At 38.1% G+C, this 21,560-nt stretch overlaps 1 protein-coding gene across 1 annotated transcript in view; it reads left to right on the forward strand.

Moving 5' to 3' along the window:
• The window catches only part of WNK1 (WNK lysine deficient protein kinase 1), a gene marked incomplete at its 5' end in the record, with an annotated part of 130,077 nt that overhangs the window by 55,478 nt on the left and 53,039 nt on the right, over positions 1 to 21,560 (forward strand). The window contains 2 exon segments of the mRNA XM_010845214.1: positions 6,887 to 7,107; positions 9,000 to 9,157. Coding sequence (XP_010843516.1) covers positions 6,887 to 7,107; positions 9,000 to 9,157 — 379 coding nt within the window.

Genomic DNA, 21,560 nt, shown 5'->3' on the forward strand with positions numbered 1-21,560 from the left:
ATGAATTAAGGAAATTTGTGAAATTAAGGAAAATTGGTAATAGTTGTGTGTATCTTCTTCTTGAGATTCTTTTTCTGGTTTGAATACTTAGTGGGTTGTCATTCTGTCAGTACACAGTAGTTTTTTTAATTTTGATAAAATTCATACAACATAAAATTATCCTGTTTAAGGTGTACAATTCATTGGTATTTATTACATTTACAGTGTTTTATAACCACATCTGTCAAGTTCCTAAACATTTTTGTCACCTTAAAAGAACACCCCATCCCCCTTCACACGCAATATGCTGCTACTGCTGCTAAGTCGCTTCAGTCGTGTCCAACTCTGTGCGACTCCATAGACGGCAGCCCACCAGGCTCCCCATCCCTGGGATTCTCCAGGCAAGAACACTGGAGTGGGTTGCCATTTCCTTCTCCAGTGCATGAAAGTGAAAAGTCAAAGTGAAGTCGCTCAGTCGTGTCCGACTCTAGCGACCCTATGGACTGCAGCCTACCAGGCTCCTCCGTCCATGAGATTTTCCAGGCAAGAGCACTGGAGTGGGGTGCCATTGCCTTCTCCCACACGCAATATATTTTTTCTTTAATTGCACACAATTAAGTTTTTAGGCATTTTTCTTTTAAGTTTAACATTCTCTTTTCCCATCCTCATCTGTTTCAGTTTCTGAGCCTCATAGCAAAGGCAGCAAGAGGTAAAGTAGAAAGAGCTCTGGACCGTAGTTGGTGTCTGCTCCCTGCTCTGACTTTGGCCAGCTGGGATTTAGGGCAATGAGAGCCCCTTCCCTGGGCCTCAGTTCTCCATGTGTAAAATGCATGGTTGGACTAGCTGATCTCTAGGATTTGTGGATGGGAATTTTTTTTTTTTTTACTGTGGTAAAAAACACATAAAATTTACTGTCTTCATCATTTTTAAGTGTATATAGTTTAGTACTTTAAGATACATTCATGTTGCTATGTAAACAAATCTCAAGACTTCTTCATCTTCCGAAACTAAAACCCATCAAACAACTCTCCATTCTCCCTACCAACTATTTTGTCTCTAAGGGTTTATCTGATCAAGATATTTCATATAAATGGAATATAAAATATGTGTCTGTCCTTGGCTACTTTCACTTACCATCTTTTCAAGGTTCATGTTGTGGCATATATCTATGCTTTATTCCTTTTTATGACTAAATAATGTTTTGTGGATAAACCACAATCTGTTTATCCATTCACTTGCTGATAGATATTTGGGCTGTTTCTGCCTTTTGGCTATTGGGAATAATGCTGCTCTGAACATTTGTGTACAAGTGTTTGAGTACCTGGTTTTATTTCTTTTAGATCTATGTTCCTATGAGTAGAATTGCTGAGTCATATGGTAATTCTTTACCTTTCTGAGGAACCACCAAACTGTTTTCCACAATGGCTGACTCATTTTACATTCCTGCTGACACTCAATTCAAAAATGGGCGAGTAATTTGAATAGATATTTCTCCAAAGAAGATACAGACATAGCTAATACACACATGAAAAGATGCTCAGTGTCCTGTCATTAAGGAAACACAAATCTAAACCACATGAGGTAACCTGTTAGGATGGTTATTATCAGGGCTTCCCTGAGGATCCTGTGGTTAAGAATCTCCCTTGCAATGTGAGGAATACTGGTTCAATACTGGTTCAGGAAAATCCCACCTGCCATTGGTGACTGACCCTGTGTGCCACAACTAATGAGCCAGTACTCTGGAGCCCATGCGCTGCAACTACTGAGCCCACGAGCTGCAGTTAGTAAAGCCAGCATGCCCTAGAGCCTGTGCTTTGCAAAAGAGAAGCTACAGCAATGAGAAGCCTGTATGTATACTGCAACTAGAATAACCCCTGCTCGCCACAGCTAGAGAAAGCCCACGTGCAGTAACAAAGACCCAGCAACCAAAAATAAATAATTTCTTTTTTTAAAAAAAGAATGGCTGTTATCAAAATGACAGATAACAAGTGCTATGGAGAAAATAAAAAACTGTTGTGCATTGTTGGTGGGGATTAAATTGGTGTAACCACTATGGAAAACAGTACAGAGGCTCCTCAAAAAATTAAAAACAGGACTACTATATGACCCCACAATTCAGTTTCTGAGTATTTACCAAAGAAACTGAAACACAGACTTAAAAAGATAATATGTACCCCCATGTTCATTGCAGCATTATTTACACTAGCTAAGTCATGGAAGCAACCTACATGTCTATTGATGGATAAATGGATAAAGAAAATATGGTATGTATATCTATAATAAAATACTATTCAGCCATGAAGAAGAAAATCTTGCCAAAAAACATCGATGGACTCTTGAGGGGGTTGTGCTAAGTGAAATGAGAAAGACAAATACCATATGAACAATACCAAAAAGCCAAACTCATAGATAACAGAGAACAGATTGGTGAGGCAGGGGCAAGTACATGCGAGTATGAAATGGGTGGGTGGACAAAAGGTGCAAACTTCCAGTTGTAAATAAAAGTCTTAAGAATGTGATGTATAGCATGGTAACTACGGTTAATAATACTGTGCTGTATATTTGAAAGTTGCTAAGAGAGTAGATCTTAAAAGTTCTCATCACAGTAAAAAAAAAAAAGTTGGAGTTTTGTGATGGATTTTAACTAGACTTACTGTGGCGATCATTTCACAATATATACATATTTGAATCATCATATTGTATACCTTAAACCAACATATGTTAATTACATCTCAATAAAAAAAATGGAAAAGAATATGAAAAGGAATATATATATGTATAACTGAGTCACTTTGCTGTGTAGTAAAAATTAAAGCACATTATCAACTATACAGTTTATTCAATAAAATAAAAAAATAGAATTAGCATATGGTTCAACAATTCCACTTCTTGGTATATACCCAGAAGAATTAAAAACGGGGTCTTAAAGACATACTTGTACACCCGTGTTCATAGCAGCAGTATTCGCAATGGACCCAAAGTCGAAGCAATCCACGTGTTCATCAGTGGAAGAATGGATAAGCAAAGTGTGGTGTATATGTACAATGGAATATTTTTCAGCCTTTTTAGAAGGAAATTTATGGTATATGCTATAACAGGAATGAACTTTAAGGGCATTGTGCTACCTGATAGAAGCCAGTCACAGAAAGACAAATACTGTATGATTCCATTTACATGAGATACTGAGAGTAGGCTAATTCATAGAGACAGAAAGTTGGGTGATAGTTGCATGGCCTCAGGGAGGAGGGGAAGTGGAGCGTCACTGTTTAAAGGGTATAGCGTTTCAGTTTCACAAGATGAGTTCTGGAGATGGATGGTGGTGATGATTGTGCATAATAATATGAACATGGCTCTGACAGTAAAGAATGCCCTGAATGTGGGAGACCCAGGTTCAATCACTGGATTGAGAAGATCCCCTGGAGAAGGGAACGGCAACCCACTCTAGTATTCTTGCCTGGAGTATCCCATGGACAGAGGAGCCTTGTGGGCTATAATCCATGAGGTCTCAGAGTTGGATACAACTGAGTGACTAATACTTCAACAATTTCAGGTGGTGCATTTTATGTTCTATGTATTTATCATACTTTATTTTAGTGGAGGGGGACCAAGTGTGTTGACTTTTCTCAAAAAACAGAGTGGAAGAATAGTGTCCAGTTCCTTTTTTGAAGCCAGCATAACCCCAATACCAAAATCCTAAGATACAGCAAAAGAACTTGATAGAGCAGTGTCCCCCGTGAATATAGGTACCAAATTCCTTTACAAAATAATAGCAAATTGGATTCTAGCCATCACACTGTTGTTGTTCAGTCGCTCAGTCATAGTAGACTCTGCAACCCCATGGACTGCAGCACGCCAGGCTTCCCTGTCCTTCACTGTCTCCCAGAGTTTGCTCAAACTCATGTCCTTTGAGTCAGTGATGCCATCCAACCATCTCATCCTCTGTTGCCCTCTTCTCGTCTTGCCCTCAGTCTTCCGCAGCATCAGGGTCTTTTCCAGTGAGACGTCTCTTCACATCAGGTAGCCAAAGTATTGGAGCTTCAGCTTCAGCATCAGTCCTTCGAATGAATATTCAGGATTGATTTACTTTAGAATTGACTGGTTTGATCTCCTTGCTATCCATGGGAATTTCAGTATGTCAGTGACAAATAGGGTTTATCCCAGGATTGCCAAGTTGGTTTAACGAATTAATGTTTTTCAACACATTAACACCCCACTCCAGTACCTTTGCCTGGAAAATCCCATGGATGGAGGAGCCTGGTAGGCTGCAGTCCATGGGGTCACGGAGAGTCGGACACGACTGAGCTACTTCACTTTCACTTTTCACTTTCATGCATTGGAGAAGGAAATGGTAACCCACTCCAGTGTTCTTGCCTGGAGAATCCCAGGGAGAGGGGAGCCTGGTGGGCTGCCGTCTATGGGGTCGCATAGAGTCAGACACGACTGAAGTGACTTAGCAGCAACAGAATAAAAACTGTATGATCATTTCAGTATATGTGGAAAAAGTATTTGACAAATCAGCATCTATTCCTTACTAACAACTCTTAGCAGACTTGGGGTGGTAGGAAACTTCCTCAGACTGCTAAGAGCATCTGTGAAAAAGCTTTATACATCACTACTTCCTGGGAGGTGAGGAACACAGCACAGATGCCTGCTTTCACTGCTTATGTTCTGTATTGTTCTAAAGGGGCCTGCCCAGAACAAGAATGGGGAAACCAGGAAAAAACAAAAAGATAGGAAAGGAAGAAATAAAACTGCTCCTGTTTGCAGATTATGTAATTGTTTACATAGAAAATTCCAGTGATTCTAAACAGATTTAATAAGGTTATAAGATACAAGTTTAATAGACAATCTATTATATTTTATCATTTTGTAGATGTGAAAGAGATACAAGCTAGCCTCATCTTTTCCCCAATATTTTTTCTCTTAAAAAGTCATAATTTTAATTCTTATTTTTCATTGTTTCTCATGCATATATAAGCTTAAATGTATATATATATATGTATTCTTTGTTTTTTCTTCCAGTTGTAAGGAGAGATAATTGACATTTCCCAACATTTTATTCTAAAATTTTTCAATTATACATAAAAGTTGAAAGAATTATATAGTGAACACATACATAGTCTCTTCCTAGATTCTTTAATTTAGTTAACCTCTGTTGTGTCTGCTTTACCAAATATGTTCATCTAGTCATCCCCCTCTTTTTTCATTCCAGGTTAAGTTGCAGACATCAGTAAACACTTGAGTACATACACATTTCATCAAAGTTCCAATATTTGTATGCTTGATTTTTCCTTATAATGACATTTATAAGCAGTGAAAATATTAATCATAGTTCTATCATTTGATGAGTTTTGATCAAAACTGTTTTAAAAAAAAAACAACTGTTAACATACAGAACACTTCCTTCATTTCAGTAAATGCCTTACTCTTCTTTGACAACCTTTTCCTCATTCTCCAGGATTAACTCTTTATATATTTTTAAACCATAAAACCAACTTTCATCCTAAGTTTTCTTTAATTATCTCTTATCCACCCCCCAAGTGAAGCAGAATTTCATTTTTAAATTTGTTTTTAAAATTTCATATTAGATTCTATATTAGCTTTTTAGTTAATCTTCCTTGTGTGTATGTGTACGTTTTAGGTATTTTTTTTAGCAGTTTAAATCTTTAAATCTTTATTTAAACTTAAATCTTTAACTTTTCACAGCATGCTTATGGTTGATACTGTACAATTTTATGTAAAATAAAGAAAACTTGCACAAATATAGGCCCATTTATCTCTAGTACTTATAATTTATGCTATAAGCTTTATATTATGTATGTCTGTTGTATAGATCCTGTAACACAGTGTTATAAATTTTCCTTTAGGTAGTCACATGTAACAAAGATAATGCTAGGAAAGTATATTCTTTTATATTTACCATTTGTGTGCTTCATTTTTTTCTCTATGTCCAGATGAAATAGCATCTGACCTCCGTTTGTCAGAAAACTCTGTTCTTTTAGCTTTAGCTGGGTTGCTTGTAATCTGCTGCATACACATATATTTGAGAGGTTAGCCAGAGATTTGGGCAGAGTGAATATGCAGAACTTGGAGTGCCCCTTCTGTACCTCCTTTCTGGATTCCCCCACCCCTGCCACCTTTCAGGATCTCTGTTGTCCAACAGAACTTTCTGTGGTGATGGAAATGTTCTGTAATCTGCACCATCCAAAATGGTAGCCACTTGCCATGTGCATTTGTTGAGCACTTGAAATTTGGTGCAGCTGGGAGATGACCTTTTTAAGTTTAATGTATCTAATTCATTTAAATATAAATATTTTCATTGTCTAGTGGGTATTGTATTAGACGGACTTTTATTGTAGAAAGTTGTATTGAACACACTGTTTTAGGTGCTGCAGTCATCTTGAACTCTGTCCTTGTATTTATTCCTCAACCAGTAAAACTACAGGGTTGTGTCCAGGTTTGAGCAACCTGCACAGACTAGTGCTTACCCTTTTTTCTCATGTGTCCTCCCTTCCAATTTGTGCCTGATTTTGATTGATCTATAGAATCTTCAGGTGTGTGTATGTGTTCGCTCGCGCACGTATATTCACTGGAGTTTATATCTGCATCCAGTAAGGGTTGCTCCACCATTTACCAGAAGTCAAACTCTACCTCTTGTCAGTCATCTTGGCAGTGATCTAATTTTAAGGAATTTGTTTTTTGTGCTTTGTTATCAGAATTTGCTTGCCAACTACTTGTTATCCTATCCCCTTTAACCTTGCTAAAAGTAGGGCTAACCTTAGGTTACTGAATCTTAATATTCTAAATTTGATATTCCCATCTTAGATATGCTAGAATTTAATGGAACTCTTCAAAGCAGTAAACGCATATCATCGATAACCTGTTTGGTGTAACTTGCCTTCTCTAGGTACCTGAAAAGGTTTAAGGTGATGAAGATCAAAGTTTTGAGAAGCTGGTGCCGTCAGATTCTTAAAGGACTTCAGTTTCTTCATACTAGAACTCCACCTATTATTCACCGGGATCTTAAGTGTGACAACATCTTTATCACTGGCCCCACAGGCTCAGTCAAGATTGGAGACCTAGGTCTGGCCACCCTGAAGCGGGCTTCTTTTGCCAAGAGTGTGATAGGTATGTTTCACAGGTACCTTGTGAAAGTCTGACTGGCTTTCTGACATTCACTTTATTTAGAAACCTGACTCTGTCAGAGCTTTTATAATGTGAAATAAACCTTCAGAAATTCATAGCTTGAACCCAGGAAGTGATATGGAGTTCTCTGCATTTATGCCTCTAGAAGCATCCTGAAGACAATTGTTTTGTGAAGTTACATGAATAGAAGTAAGGTGAACTTCGTTGACAAAACCTTATGTAATAGCACTATCACCTTCTTGGGTCATTTTGTTGATGCTTAGTATCATACACTTATATAATAGATAAACTATGTTAACTTTCCCCATGAAAGAAACTGAATTTATATATAATTTAATTTCTGAAAAGTTCTGTTGTATATATTTATATTCAAAAAATCTGCCTATTAAAACTTTTAAAATGTAAAAATATAATGGTTCGTTATCAACTTTTTCTTCTGCTCTTCAAAAGATCTGCTTAAAACAGTTTTCTGTCTCAGTGCTAGTTACACTTTGGTTTGGATGGTTCTTTGTTGTGAGGACTGTCTTGTGCGTTGTAAGATGACTTAACAGCACCCCTGGTCTCTGCTCTCTGGATGCTGGTAGCATGCCCATTTGTCCACCTCCCTCCAGTCGTGACAGCCAAATATGTCCCCTGTGGGGCCAATTGCCCTCCTCGACAGTCATTGATTTACAGGACAAGGCTGTGTGTCAGGACATTGCAGCTGAAAATATAGTTTAATGCCTATTGTTTTATAAGCTTTCCCTTCTGAAGAGGGTGCGACAGTTTGAAAGCTTGAAATCTTCATGAACTCTATTCTCTCAAAAGGTAACAATGACAACAGCAAGAAAACTACTCATTTTTAAGTGGGCTAGAATGCTATGTTTTAGTAAGAAAGAACACAGAATACCAGTAATTTGCACATCCTGATAAAAAAATAGTGTTCTGGGGAGTTATTTAAAGCTGAATTTCCCTTCTGCCTTCCCTGTTGCCTATAAAGGAAACAGTTCTTTGATTGTCTTTGGTATGTTAATCTCTGGCCCAAGAGTTTTTTCTTCTTTCTTGTTTAAATTGTATTGTGCAAGCCTGTTCTTAGAAATGTTCTGTAATTTGAGGTATCTGGGCTTAATTTCTTTGGAAACATTGGAAACTTGGTGTGTGGAATCACACACTCCACACTCTTAATTCAGTATGAGAACACAAATACAGACTGAATGGTGTGTGTGTGTCTGTAGGGTGTCCCTCACATTTCTTACACCTGCAGTAGATTCGCAGACTACGGGGAGGGTGAGTGGCCTCACAGACGTTTACACTGTATTATTTTAAAAATGCACTGAATGTCAGGTTTTTTTTTTTTTACACTGCAAAGCTGCCTTAAAAGTGAAGTTGATCAATAGACTGTTATTGGCAAGAGACTAGCTCTAAATGTTAACTTTACAGCTCTCATACAGTAGGGGGCAGACAAGTATTTTTATCTTTTTAACCTATCATCCTGTCTTACAGACAGATGCCATTTTCTCTGCTTTACTCTTTGCTGTTCTCTTACCTTTTTCTTCCATTTGTTTTCATATGAGTTATATCAGTTTATCTTTTATGTGAGGCTCTATTTTGACATTGTATAACAGTAATCCACTTGAAACAGTAAATAAACAGATGCATGGTCCTCTTCTTTTTATAAAGGAATTGCTGTGAGAGGTCTGTAACAGATTTGATGGAGCAGACTAAGGTGATTTCTCTCCTCTCCCCCCACTTCCTACCTGTCTTTCTTTCATCTTTACCCCTTCTACATACTTCTCTCTCACAGATGAGCCCCTCTGCTGCCCCGCCCCCCCGCCGCCTCAAGTACATCTGCAGTTTCTCCTCACATTGAGTCTGAATCATTCTTTTAATTTAAGGTACCCCAGAGTTCATGGCCCCTGAGATGTATGAAGAGAAGTACGATGAATCCGTTGATGTTTATGCTTTTGGGATGTGCATGCTCGAGATGGCCACGTCTGAATACCCGTACTCAGAGTGTCAGAACGCTGCACAGATCTACCGTCGTGTGACCAGCGTAAGTCCTGTCAGAACTGACTGGTGATCTTAGGCCATATCTAAGAAGCTGGGTAGCGTCAAACCATGCAGAAGGGAACAACAGTAGAAAGCATCACACGGTGTTCACCCCTCATCTCTCTGTGTCTCCTCTTTTTATAAGGACACTGGTCAGATTGCGTTGTGTCCAGCCCACTCCAGATTGGGCTCTTCTAACTAATTGCACCTGCGGTGATCCTGTTTCCAAATAAGATCACATTCTGAGATACTGAGGGTTAGAATTTTAACATATCTTTTTGTGGGGGTGACACTGTTCAACCCATAATAGCTCATGGTTTCATCCAACAAATATTTAAATCTCTGTTATGTTCCAGACTTCTTACTAGATCCTAGGTATTGAATATTATTGCTAAGTAAAAGACAAACCTGTCTATCAAGAGCTTACTACTCAGTGAAGGAGTAGTAAACAGTAAACAAGTAAACCAGACAGTTACCATAGGGTATAAAAACAGTTTTCCTAGGGTCAGTATGTAACAAAGCATGTAGTAATTGTGCCTGATTGAGTTTGAACAGGTGAGGGAAATTACGTGAAACAGGGAGTGACTAAGATAATACTGCATGTGAAAAAAATCTATAATTTGTGTGTCTGCAGTTTGGAAATAGGAAAAAGAAGAGACAAGGGATAAGGGAGGAAAGGAAAGTTGAGACTCTGCTTGAGTGCTGGGGGAACCATTGCAGCCACTGTAAGACATGGTAGGTGTCATGGGACTCCGCTGGCGGTCCAGTGGTTAGGGTGCTGTGTCTTCACTACTGAGAGCATAGGTTGATCCCTGGACTGGGTACTAAGATTCCACAAGCCACTCGGTACAGCGAAAAAAAGAAAACCCCACACTTGGTAGGTGTTATAATATCAGACCTAAATTTTTAAAAGATTATTTTGACTGCAGGATAGAGGATGGATATATTAGGAAACTAATAAAAGTTGAAAACCCAGTTAAGAAGTATTGCAGTAATCTGAAGGAATAACTAATAGGCTGAAATAAAGGATTAGAAGTGGCCACAGCAGATGGCTGAGAGATCAGTTTTCTTTATAGATTAGAATTCGGTTAAGCTAAGGTGTTCTTTTCCGCTTAATCTTTATGAAAACAAACAATAATATGAAAATACCCTTTGTAAATACATATCCTTTGAACAGAGATCAAACTGAATATTGAACTTGATTATGAGGTTAAATACCTTAATTTTAGGACTATAAAATTTACAGTTTGTATGTAGAATGGTTAGTGTAATTTATTTACTCACTTAAACCATCTGTAACTTTTCTTCATTCCATTATACTCTAAACCAGGAATTAGCAAAGGTTCATGGGCCAAATCCATCCTGCTACCCATTTTTGTACAGCCTATGAGCTAAGAATGCTTTTTGCATTCCTAATGGTTGAGGGGGGAATCAAAAGAAGAATAGTATATGATGGCATGTGAAAATTATATGAAATTCAAATTTCAGTATCCATGAAGAAAGTAAAGATAGCCACTCATTTGTTTCTGTATTTTCTATGTCTGTTTTCACATATTATAATAGTAGAGTCGAGTAATTGCAACAGACTGTTTAGTTCCAAAAGCCTAAATTATGTACTGTTTGGCTCTTAACAGAAAGTTGCCAACTCCTAAATATATGCCACCAAAACTTAAAAAGTTCTCTGAAGAGTTCTGTAAATAATTACTGATCTGTCGAAGTAGCGGTGATGTTCTGTTAGAATGCCATTAGCCTCTATACTTGGAGTAGACAGGAGAATCTCAATGTACACAAGTAGTTACTTCAGTAATCAGCTCTGATAATTTGTAAGCAGTCTTTTCTCTCTCTTAAGAGTAGAATTATCACTTCAGTGGTGAGAACATAAGAGATTTTAATGTAATAACCATTTTTCACTGGCCATATTTATTCTTTCTATTGCCAAAGAGCAGATAGCATGTTAAACCTAGCATTATTGCTTGAGGTGATAATTCTAGATTTTAAACACAAATACCTATTCACAGAAATACTTTGTTTACCTTCCAGCAATGCTGAATGTTTTGATAGTGAACAGACCAGAAGAATTAAGTACACATAAGCTAGCTAAATAGTTAAACATTCTCTACTGTCTCTTTCAGCTACTGCCCTTCTTTGTGGATCTTGCAGTATTTCTAACTTGAAACTTGGTAGATTTTATTAAGAATTATCAGATAGTGCTTTGCTGTCAGAGAGACTGCCCAGGCATTACTAGTGGTCTAGGGGTAGGTGTCTCTGATTAATCTTGTGAATTCAACTCCTGATTATTTCTCTAAACAAATAAAGGTTGGTACTTAAAATATCTCAAAGGATCATGGAATTTTAGTTTCTTTTTGTTAAATGAAGTCCAAAAAATAACTCTCCTATGTAAAAAAATTAAGTTATAAATTACATGGTAGTACCAATTTTTTTTAATGCAGAATGAAAGGGTGACCTGTATTAAATTCTACCCTGTTTCATACTTACCCACCAAATATGCTTACCTAGTTAAAATTATGACTAAGTAAGATGAGTACGTGAAGGATGGAGTCAGCCCTATCGGGTAAAAAGCTATTCACCAGAGGCTCAGGGCTAAAACCAATGGTTTGAGTTCTTTGACTTCAGACTGTCAGGCACAGACAGCACTGCCATAAAATTAGGTAAAAGTTTATGTAAGTAGTTATTTGGTAAAAGTAAAGAAAACAATTTGATTTTAAGATAATGCATATGAAACAGTGTAATCAATTAACAGATGAATCTTTATTTGCAAATGCGAGCTCTAGCTCAGTTGAGAGGAGAATCCCCTTCTCAAATAAAAAAAGTCTGGTGTTAGCTTAATAGACCCTAAGAAGACCAACATCACAGTTTCCATAGTCTTAGTATGGTATTTAACTTTTTTCAGTCTCTCAATGGGTTGTGTGGGTTTTTTTTTAAGATAAAAATTTACATACCTTAAAATTAACTGTTTAAATCATTTTAAGGTGTAAAATTCAGTGGGTTTTAGTGTTTTCAGTGTTCTGCAGTCAGCACCACTAATGCCAGAACCTTTCTGTCACCTCAAGAAATAAGCCCTATACCCATTAGCAGTCGTTCCTCTGACAGCCACTAATGTGCTTTCTGTCTCTGTGATTTGACCTGTTATGCACATTTCATACAAATAGAATCATTAAATATATGGCCTTTTGTGTTAGACTTTGTTTTTGTGTTATGCTTTGATACAGCATAGTGTTTTCAGGGTTTATCCATGTTTTAGCATGAATTGGTTCTTCAGTCCTTTTTATGGCTGAATAATATTGCATCGTATGAATGTCCTTTATATTTCTGTAGTTTCTTCCTTCTTTTCTCATTGTTTAAACTATTTGAACCTATAGCCACCCTCACCTGGAGAGGAGTTGGGAACAGAAGGGATGAAATATACAGTGTTTTAAAAGGTACTGTCCTAGAGCCTGATTTATTAAATCTTTGCTTACAGTGTTGTGTTTGTAGCATAGCATTCAGCGTGTTGTAGGTACTCAGTGATATTTTAAAGAATAAATGATTCAGTTAAAGGAATCCCAGATAATAGTCAAGTCGGACACTAGTAAGTTTCGAGGAGTTGAATTTACCCTGCAAATAAGATCACCTTAGAAATATTAACTTTATCCTACTGATGTGAAATCAAGTAGTGGCTTAGAAACTGATAAACTTTATATATGTACATACACAATATATTCTGTAAAATGGGGGAAACTACTTGGTATAAATCAAGCAGAAAACAGTAACTTTGACAGAGTCAGAATTCCAGGATTAGAAAGGCATTTGATAAAGTCATCTATTCATGTGTTCTTCTGTCAGTTCTCACATCACTATTTAGATATTTGCTGTGCAATGTGCAGTCCCCAAAAATGTAAAATTTTGGCCCTATCCCAGACAGATTGGGTCAAAACCAGCGTTTCACAAGATCCAAAGATACTTTTTGTGTATGTTAAAGTTTGAGAAGTGTGAGCTGGAACAGAGATCACCACAGGTCCCTTCCAGGTCTGTATACCTTATTTTTGGTTAAATTAAAAAAAAAAAAAAAGACTATTGTAATAGCAAACATTATTTGACTAAATTTTTGTTCCATTGTTCATGGAACATTTTTACTAACATTATAAGTAAACAAATTGACTTCGAAATCTAACCCTATTTAATTGCGGTTTTTTTTTTTTTTTTGGTCGTATTCAGTAGTTGCTTTTTAAAAATGCAAAATAGTAAGTAAGTCAAGCTGCAGAAAAGTTGGAATAAAAAGCTTGAGGTATTAAGTCAGTTGAACTGTTGGAATCCTTAATTTCTAAGAATACTGAAAGCATTTACGTGTTCTTTATTTTTCCTCTTAGCTTTGAAAATTGAGTTCCATATTATCCACAGTTCATTATTCTGTACTGTCAATTATTGTATTTCTTATTTGGGAAGTGTTGTCTTGGTTTCACCAACCTCCATTCCCATCTTCTGACTTCCATTGAAGAAATAAAAGGGGCAGTTTTTACTAGTCCTTTTTAAATTTTCTAGCCGCTTTTTTTTTTCCCCATGTTTTGGGTGCTGAGATAAATGTGTGGAGAGTTTTAAGTACCTAGGTTATACAGTGATTTATATGATTATATAAGCAATAGTGATGCTTCTACTGAAATAGACCTTGAAATAGTATATTACATGTCTGACCTTGCAGTGGTACAACTGCCATGTAAATAGCAGATGTTAGCAGTGTATTAACACATGTACATGCTAGTCTCAGACATTGCATTAAGCACTTTGCATATATTATGTAATTTAATTCTTCCAACAACCCTGGCCAGGAGCGATTTACTAGTATTATTATCTACATTTTGTAAATAAATAGTCTGAAGCTCAGAATGGATAGCCTGTGATTACATATCTAGAATATAACAGGATTATTTGTTATTCTGTTATTCCAGGTCCCCTGCTTATATCAGAATTCTGTACTGAATCCATAAATGTCTAGTGCAGTGTCAGTCTGTGACCTGAGGGCCTTTAAACCTGTGTGTAACTGCCAACGTGAAGGGTGGAGATGTGTAATTTACCAGCTGAATAATTACATTCTGTGGTGCACTGATGATAAACTGTTGTGTGTCATTGTTGTACACATGCATTTCATTCAGGTTCTACTGTCTCTGCTTGCTCAGAGAGGCCTTCCCTGTCCATCCATCTAAAATGACCTTACAAGTGCACACACTTTACTTCTGTCTCCTTATGATTTTCTTTTTTTTCATGACTTTTGTCACAGCCTTACTGTGTTTACCTAAAGCCCCAATTAGAACATATTCTTGGGCTGGCGGTGTTATTTGGCTTATTCTGGGCTATATTCCTAGTGTTTAGACCCAGTGGGTACAAGGCACTCAGTATTTGTGAGATGAATGCATGAATCCAGAACTATAGGGAGTGAAACACAGTGTTGCCATGGAGGAAGTGGGCTCTGGAGGTGGGTCTACCTGTGTTCAGATCCCGCCACTGTCATTTCCTGGCTGTGATACCTGGGGCAAGTTAATTAACTTCTCTGAGCCTAAACTAGTACTGAGGATAAATAAGAAAAGTGCCTAAATACAGTTAGCAGTCAGTACCTAACTCACATGCTAGTAAAGTAATGCTCAAAATTCTCCAAGCCAGACTTTAACAGTACGTGAATCATCAAGTTCCAGATGTTCAAGCTGGATTTAGAAAAGGTAGAGGAACCAGAGATCAAATTGCCAACATCTGTTGGATCATCAGAAAAGCAAGAGAGTTCCAGAAAAACATCTACTTCTGCTTTATTGACTATACCAAAGCCTTTGACTGTGTGGATCACCACAAACTGTAGAAAATTCTTAAAGAGATGGGAATACCAGACTACCTGACCTGCCTTTTGAGAAATCTGTGTGCAGGTCAGGAAGCAACAGTTAGAACTGGACATGGAACAACAGACTGGTTCCAAATAGGAAAAGGAGTATGTTAAGGCTGTAATTGTCACCCTGCTTATTCAACTTATATGCAGAGTACATCATGAGAAATGCTGGGCTGGATGAAGCACATGCTGGAATCAAGATTGCCAGGAGAAATATCAATAACCTCAGATATGCAGATGACACCACCCTTATGGCAGAAAGCAAAGAACTGAAGAGCCTCTTGATGAAAGTGAAAGAGGAGAGAAAAAGTTGGCTTAAAACTCAACATTCAGAAAACAAAGATCATGGCATCTGGTCCCATCACTTCATGGCAAATAGATGGGGAAACAGTGACAGACTTTATTTTGGGGGGCTCCAAAATGACTGCAGATGGTGACTGCAGCCATGAAATTAAAAGATGCTTACTCCTTGGAGGAAAAGCTATGACCAGCCTAGACAGCATATTAAAAAGCAGACATTACTTTGCCAACAAAAGTCCATCTAGTCAAGGCTGTGGTTTTTCCAGTAGTCATGTGTGGATGTGAGAGTTGGACTGTAAAGAAAGCTGAGCGCTGAAGAATTGATTCTTTGAACTGTGGTGATGGAGAAGACTCTTGAGAGTCCCTTGGACTGCAAGGAGATCCAACCAGTCCATTCTAAAGGAAATCAGTCCTGAATATTCATTGGAAGGACTGATGCTGAAGCTTATGCTCCAATACTTTGGCCACCTGATGTGAAGAGCTGAGTCATTTAAAAAGACCCTGATGCTGGGAAAGATTGAAGGCAGGAGGAGAAGGGGACAACAGAGATGAGATGATTGGATGGCATCACCGACTCAGTGGACATGAGTTCGGGTAAATTCCAGGAGTTGGTGATGGACAAGGAGGCCTAGCGAGTGAACTGAACTGAACTAAGTATTACCATTATTATTAGCATTAGCATCATTATGGCAGGTAGTAAAATAAGCTGTCTCTTGTTCAATTCTTTTATCTAGTGACATTCAACAAACAGCAGTGTTTAAAATGTGTTTAATGAACTTAACACTAAGTTTTAAATGAGTGCAAATGAGCTAGCATTTATTATCTTGCCTCTTGCCAATCACCTTGCAAAGTGCTTTACATATACTATCTTATTTTAATCTTTTGTATTCTGGTAAGTAGATAATACTTAAATTTCACAGGTAAGAAAATAGATTCAGGGGTTAAGCATTTTGCCCAAGGACATGAAGGAGAAATACTAACTGTAGGATCAGAAATCCTTAATGTTATGCATGTTAAATGCATGCATAAAATCCATGTTAAATGGAATTTAATCCATTTAAGATTTAATCTTAAAATCCGTTTTAAGCATCTCTTAACTAATACAAACCTTAGAATTTATTCCTTTGCTTGCCTTTGTTTTTAAACTTTTTCCCCCTAGATTTCAAGGGAGAAGACCTGAGAGTACATGGGTTTGGTTTGGTTCAGTTCAGTCGCTTAGATGTGTCCAACTCTTTGTGACGCCATGGAGTGTAGCACGCCAGGCTTCCTTGTCCATCACCAACTCCCAGAGCTTGCTCAAACTCATGTCCATTGAGTCGGTGATGCCATCCAACCATCTCATCTTGTCGTGCCCTTCTTTTCCCACCTTTATTCTTTCCCAGCATCAGTGTCTTTTCCAGTGAGTCAGTGCTTCGCATCAGGTGGCCAGAGTATTGGAATTTCAGCTTCAACATCAGTCCTTCCAATGACTGTTCATGACTGATTTCCTTCAGGATTGACTGGTTTGATCTTGCAGTCCAAGGGACTCTCAAGAGTCTTCTCCAACACCTCAGTTCAGAAGCATCAGTTCTTAGGCACTCAGCTTTCTTTATAGTCCAATTCTCATATCCATAGCAGACTACTGGAAAAACCATAACTTTGACGAGACGGACCTTAGTCAGCAAAGTAATGTCTCTGCTTTTTATTACACTGTCTAGGTTTGTCATAGCTTTTCTTCCAAGGAGCAAACGTGTTTTAATTTCATGGCTGCAGTCACCATCTGCAGTGATTTTGGAGCCCAAGAAAATAAAGTCTGTCACTGTTTCCATCGTTTCCCCATCTATTTGCCATGAAGTGATGGGACTGGATGCCATGATCTTCGTTTTTTGAATGTTGAATTTTAAGCCAACTTTTTCACTCTCCTCTTTGACTTTCATCAAGAGGCTCTTCAGTTCTTCTTTGCTTTCTGCCATAAGGGTGGTGTCATCTGCATATCTGAGGTTATTGATATTTCTCCCGGCAATCTTGATTCCAGTTTGTGCTTCATCCAGCCCAGCATTTCGCGTGATGTACTCTGCGTAGACATTAAATAAGCAGGGTGACAATATACAGCCTTGAGTCTAAGATTGATAAGTCTAACATTGGTGTCATAGGTTTGAGCCCCTGTTCAAAAGAGAAAAACTTCAAGTTATCTTGAAATTTCCCACTGGCATTGAAAAAATCCAAATAATAGTGCTGAGGTCCTTAGCACAATTTTTGTCTGCAAGTAAAGGAATCACAGTGGCATCAGTTTTTGGTGTAGAGGATAGTGCATTTGTGTTTGGAGCAGTGCACAGGCTCCCATGGATCCAGAGAGTAATCAGCCTCAGGGAATCAGGAGGTCAGCTAATTGCCTTGGATAGAGCCAGTCAGATTTGGTAGGGAGTTTGAAAAGGCTTGTTTTCCAGTGGGATCATAAGGTTTGTTCAAATTCCTGTAAACTAATGGTTCATACCAGTAAGAATCTGGCTGAATCCAGCCTTCTGACAACCAAGGTAGAAATAATGGGGATTTTTAATTACTTTGTTTGTGTAATTTGACTTTGTCACTGATTCCATTAGCCTTTGGATTGCAAGGTTTGAACATTCTGTCTGGGAAAAACAGAATTAAAGCAGTTGGAGTGAAATTCCTTTTGGTCTTTATATAACAGATTGCATTTCAGCGTACTTTTTTTTTTACAGAAACACGTGGAGCTGATTCCTGATTAGATAGGGATTGAAAAGTTGAGAAAAACGTTGTATTTTTTTCATTAGCAGTTGGAATTTTTTGGTGATGTCCCAGAGATCTAAATCCACTTGGAATTAGCTGAAATGATTGCTTTATAAATTTTATTCCTATTTCCATCTAGTAAATTTAGTTTACACACATAGGCAAAAACTTTGTGTATCATCTAGTGTATCCTGGGAACATTTTGCATGATTCTCAAAGTCACTGTAGTACTCTCCTATGATTTGATTAATATTAAAGGGTCCTAATATCCAGACGTAATAAATCAGACCATTAATCTTAAACCACAGAGTTGGAAATCATTCCCAACGTTTTAGATGCTAAACAATAGTCCTAAAATCCTTGTTAGAGAATTTCTCAGAAAAACTAATTTTCCTTATCCCAACTAAATGTTGTTTTGTAATTCTCACAGCATTAGACTACAAGTAAAAACTGTAGTTTTTACTACATCTACTTTCTACATCTACTTAGGATGTAGAAAGATGGTTGCTGCTGTTTTAAGGAGAAGGCAGTGGCACCCCACTCCAGTACTCTTGCCTGGAAAATCCCATGGACGGAGGAGCCTGGTAGGCTGCAGTCCATGGGGTCGCTAGGAGTCGGACACGACTGAGCGACTTCACTTTGACTTTTCACTTTCATACATAGGAGGAGGAAATGGCAGCCCACTCCAGTGTTCTTGCCTGAAGAATCTCATGGACAGAGGAGCCTGGTGGGCTGCTGTCTATGGGGTTGCGCAGAGTCAGACATGACTGAAGCAACTTAGCAGCTGTGTTTTAAGTGCAGCATACAGTGTTGAGCTTCTTGGGATCTTGTAGATAATCTGTGTGCCAGAAGGTTGATACAGATACATTGTAGTTTTTCCTTGTCTCTGGGTGGTTTGAGGTGTACCTTGAATACTGAGGTAGGACTCAGTTGACTAAAAAAGGGAGCAGTAGAAAGAAAATGCTTGTGAAAATGTGTAGTATTCAGTGAAAAAGCAACCAGTTTCACTAGACTTACTTGGGGAGATAGGAATAGGTAGAAGTTGGCTTGTGAGGGCTTTCTGCCCCAGATTAAGTTAGTACTGTAATATGGACTGAAACATTGAACTAGACATTATTGAATTTGGATTCTCGTTTTTACTTTACCATTGACTAGGCCCTTACTTCCTAGAATATATTCTGTTGTATTCCAGGTGCTACTGATGATGCAGTATATCTAGTAGGTGTCTGATACATACCAGACTGGACTGGACATGACTCCTCATAGGTTCCATGAGGTATTGAATTCTGACCTTGACATGGCATTAATCTTTCTGGCGTACAGTTGTCTTGTGTGAGCAGGTAGGGACTCTAGCTCAGATTCTTTCTAGCTCTCTGATCCTATGGCCATCTTGTAAGTGTGGGGAATTATTAACCATATTTGAGTCGTGTGATACGAATTAAATGATATCAGACAATTGGAAATGGTTAAGTGTCAGATGATTGGATGAAGCTAGGTGATTGAACAGGCCATGGTGTAAAATAAATACTGGAGAGAAAAGCAGCAGTGAGGCCCATCTTAACTTGGTCTTAGTTTAAGGAGGTGAGATGTTGACAGATATAGATGAAGACCTACAAGACCTTCTAGAACCAACACCAGAAAAGATGTCCCTTTCATCCTCGGGGACTGGAATGCAAAAGTAGAAAGTCAAGAGATACTTCTAACAGGCAAGTTTTGCCTTGGAGTAGAAAATGAAGCAGGGCAAAGGCTAACAGAGTTTTGCCAAGAGAAAGCACTGGTTATAGCAAACACCCTCTTCCAACAACACAAGAGATGACTACACATGGATATCACTGGAGAGTCAATAGTGAAATCACATTGATTATATTCTTTGCAGCCGAAGATGGAGAAGCTCTATACAGTCAGCAGAAACAAGACTGAGAGCTGACAGTGGCTCAAATTGTGAACTCCTTATTGCAAAAACCAGACTTAAATTGAAGAAAGTAGGCAAAACTACTAGGCTGTTCATGTATGGCCTAAATCAAATCCCTTAGGATTATACAGTGAAAGTGACAAATAGATTCAAGGTATTAGATCTGATAGACAGAGTGCCTGAAGAACTGTGGAGGTTTGTAACATTGTACAGCAGGCAGTGATCAAAACCATCCCCAAGAAAAAGAAATACATATACACAATGGAGTATTACTCAGCCATTAAAAAGAATACATTTGAATCAGTTCTAATGAGGTGGATGAAACTGGAGCCTATTATACAGAGTGAAGTAAGCCAGAAGGAAAAACATAAATACAGTATACTAACGCATATATATGGAATTTAGAAAGATGGTAACAATAACTCTGTATACGAAACAGCAAAAGAGACACTGATGTATAGAACAGTCTTATGGACTCTGTGGGAGAGGGAGAGGGTGGGAAGATTTGGGAGAATGGCATTGAAACATGTAAAATATCATGTAGGAAACGAGTTGCCAGTCCAGGTTCGATGCACGATGCTGGATGCTTGGGGCTGGTGCACTGGACGGCCCAGAGGGTTGGTATGGGGAGGGAGGAGGGTGGAGGGTTCGGGATGGGGAACACATGTATACCTGTGGCAGATTCATTTTGATATTTGGCAAAACTAATACAATTATGTAAAGATTAAAAATAAAATAAAATTAGAAAAAAAAATGCAAAAAGGCAAAATGGTTGTCTGAGGAGGCCTTACATATAGTTGAGAAAAGAAGAGAAGCTAAAGGCAAAAGAGAAAAGGAAAGATATATCCATCTGAATGCGGAGTTTCAAAGAAGAGTAAGGAGAGATAAGAAAGCCTTCCTCAGCGATCAATGCAAAGAAATAGAGGAAAACAACAGAATGCTAAAGACTAGGGATCTCTTCAAGAAAATTAGAGATACCAAGGGAACATTTCATGCAAAGATGGGCTCAATAAAGGACAGAAATGAGATGGAATACCAACAGAAGCAGAAGATGCTAAGAAGAGGTGGCAAGAATACACAGAAGAGCTATACAAGAAAGATCTTAATGACCCAGATAACCACGGTGGTGTGATCACTCATCTGGAGCCAGAAATCCTGGAGTGTGAAGTCAAGTGGGCCTTAGGATACATCACTGTGAACAAAGCTAGTGGAGGTGATGAAATTCCAGCAGAGCTATTTCAGACCCTAAAAGATGCTACCATGAAAGTGCTGCACTCAGTATCCCAGCAAATTTGAGAAAACTCAGCAGTGGCCAGAGGACTGGAAAAGGTCAGTTTTCATTCCAATACCAAAGGAAGGCAATCCCAAAGAATGTTCAAACTACCACACAATTGCACTCATTCTCACATGCTAGCAAAGTAATGCTCAAAATTCTCCAAGCTAGGCTTCAACAGCATGTAAACCGAGAACTTCCTGGTGTTCAAGCTGGATTTAGAAAATGCAGAGGAACCAGAGATCAAATTGCCAACATCCGTTGGATCATAGAAAAAGCAAGGGAATTCCAGAAAAACATCTACTTCTGCTTCATTGACTATGCTAAAG

This window comes from Bison bison, unplaced genomic scaffold (assembly GCF_000754665.1).
Source record: "Bison bison bison isolate TAMUID 2011002044 unplaced genomic scaffold, Bison_UMD1.0 scf7180017864213, whole genome shotgun sequence".
NCBI lineage: Eukaryota > Metazoa > Chordata > Mammalia > Artiodactyla > Bovidae > Bison > Bison bison.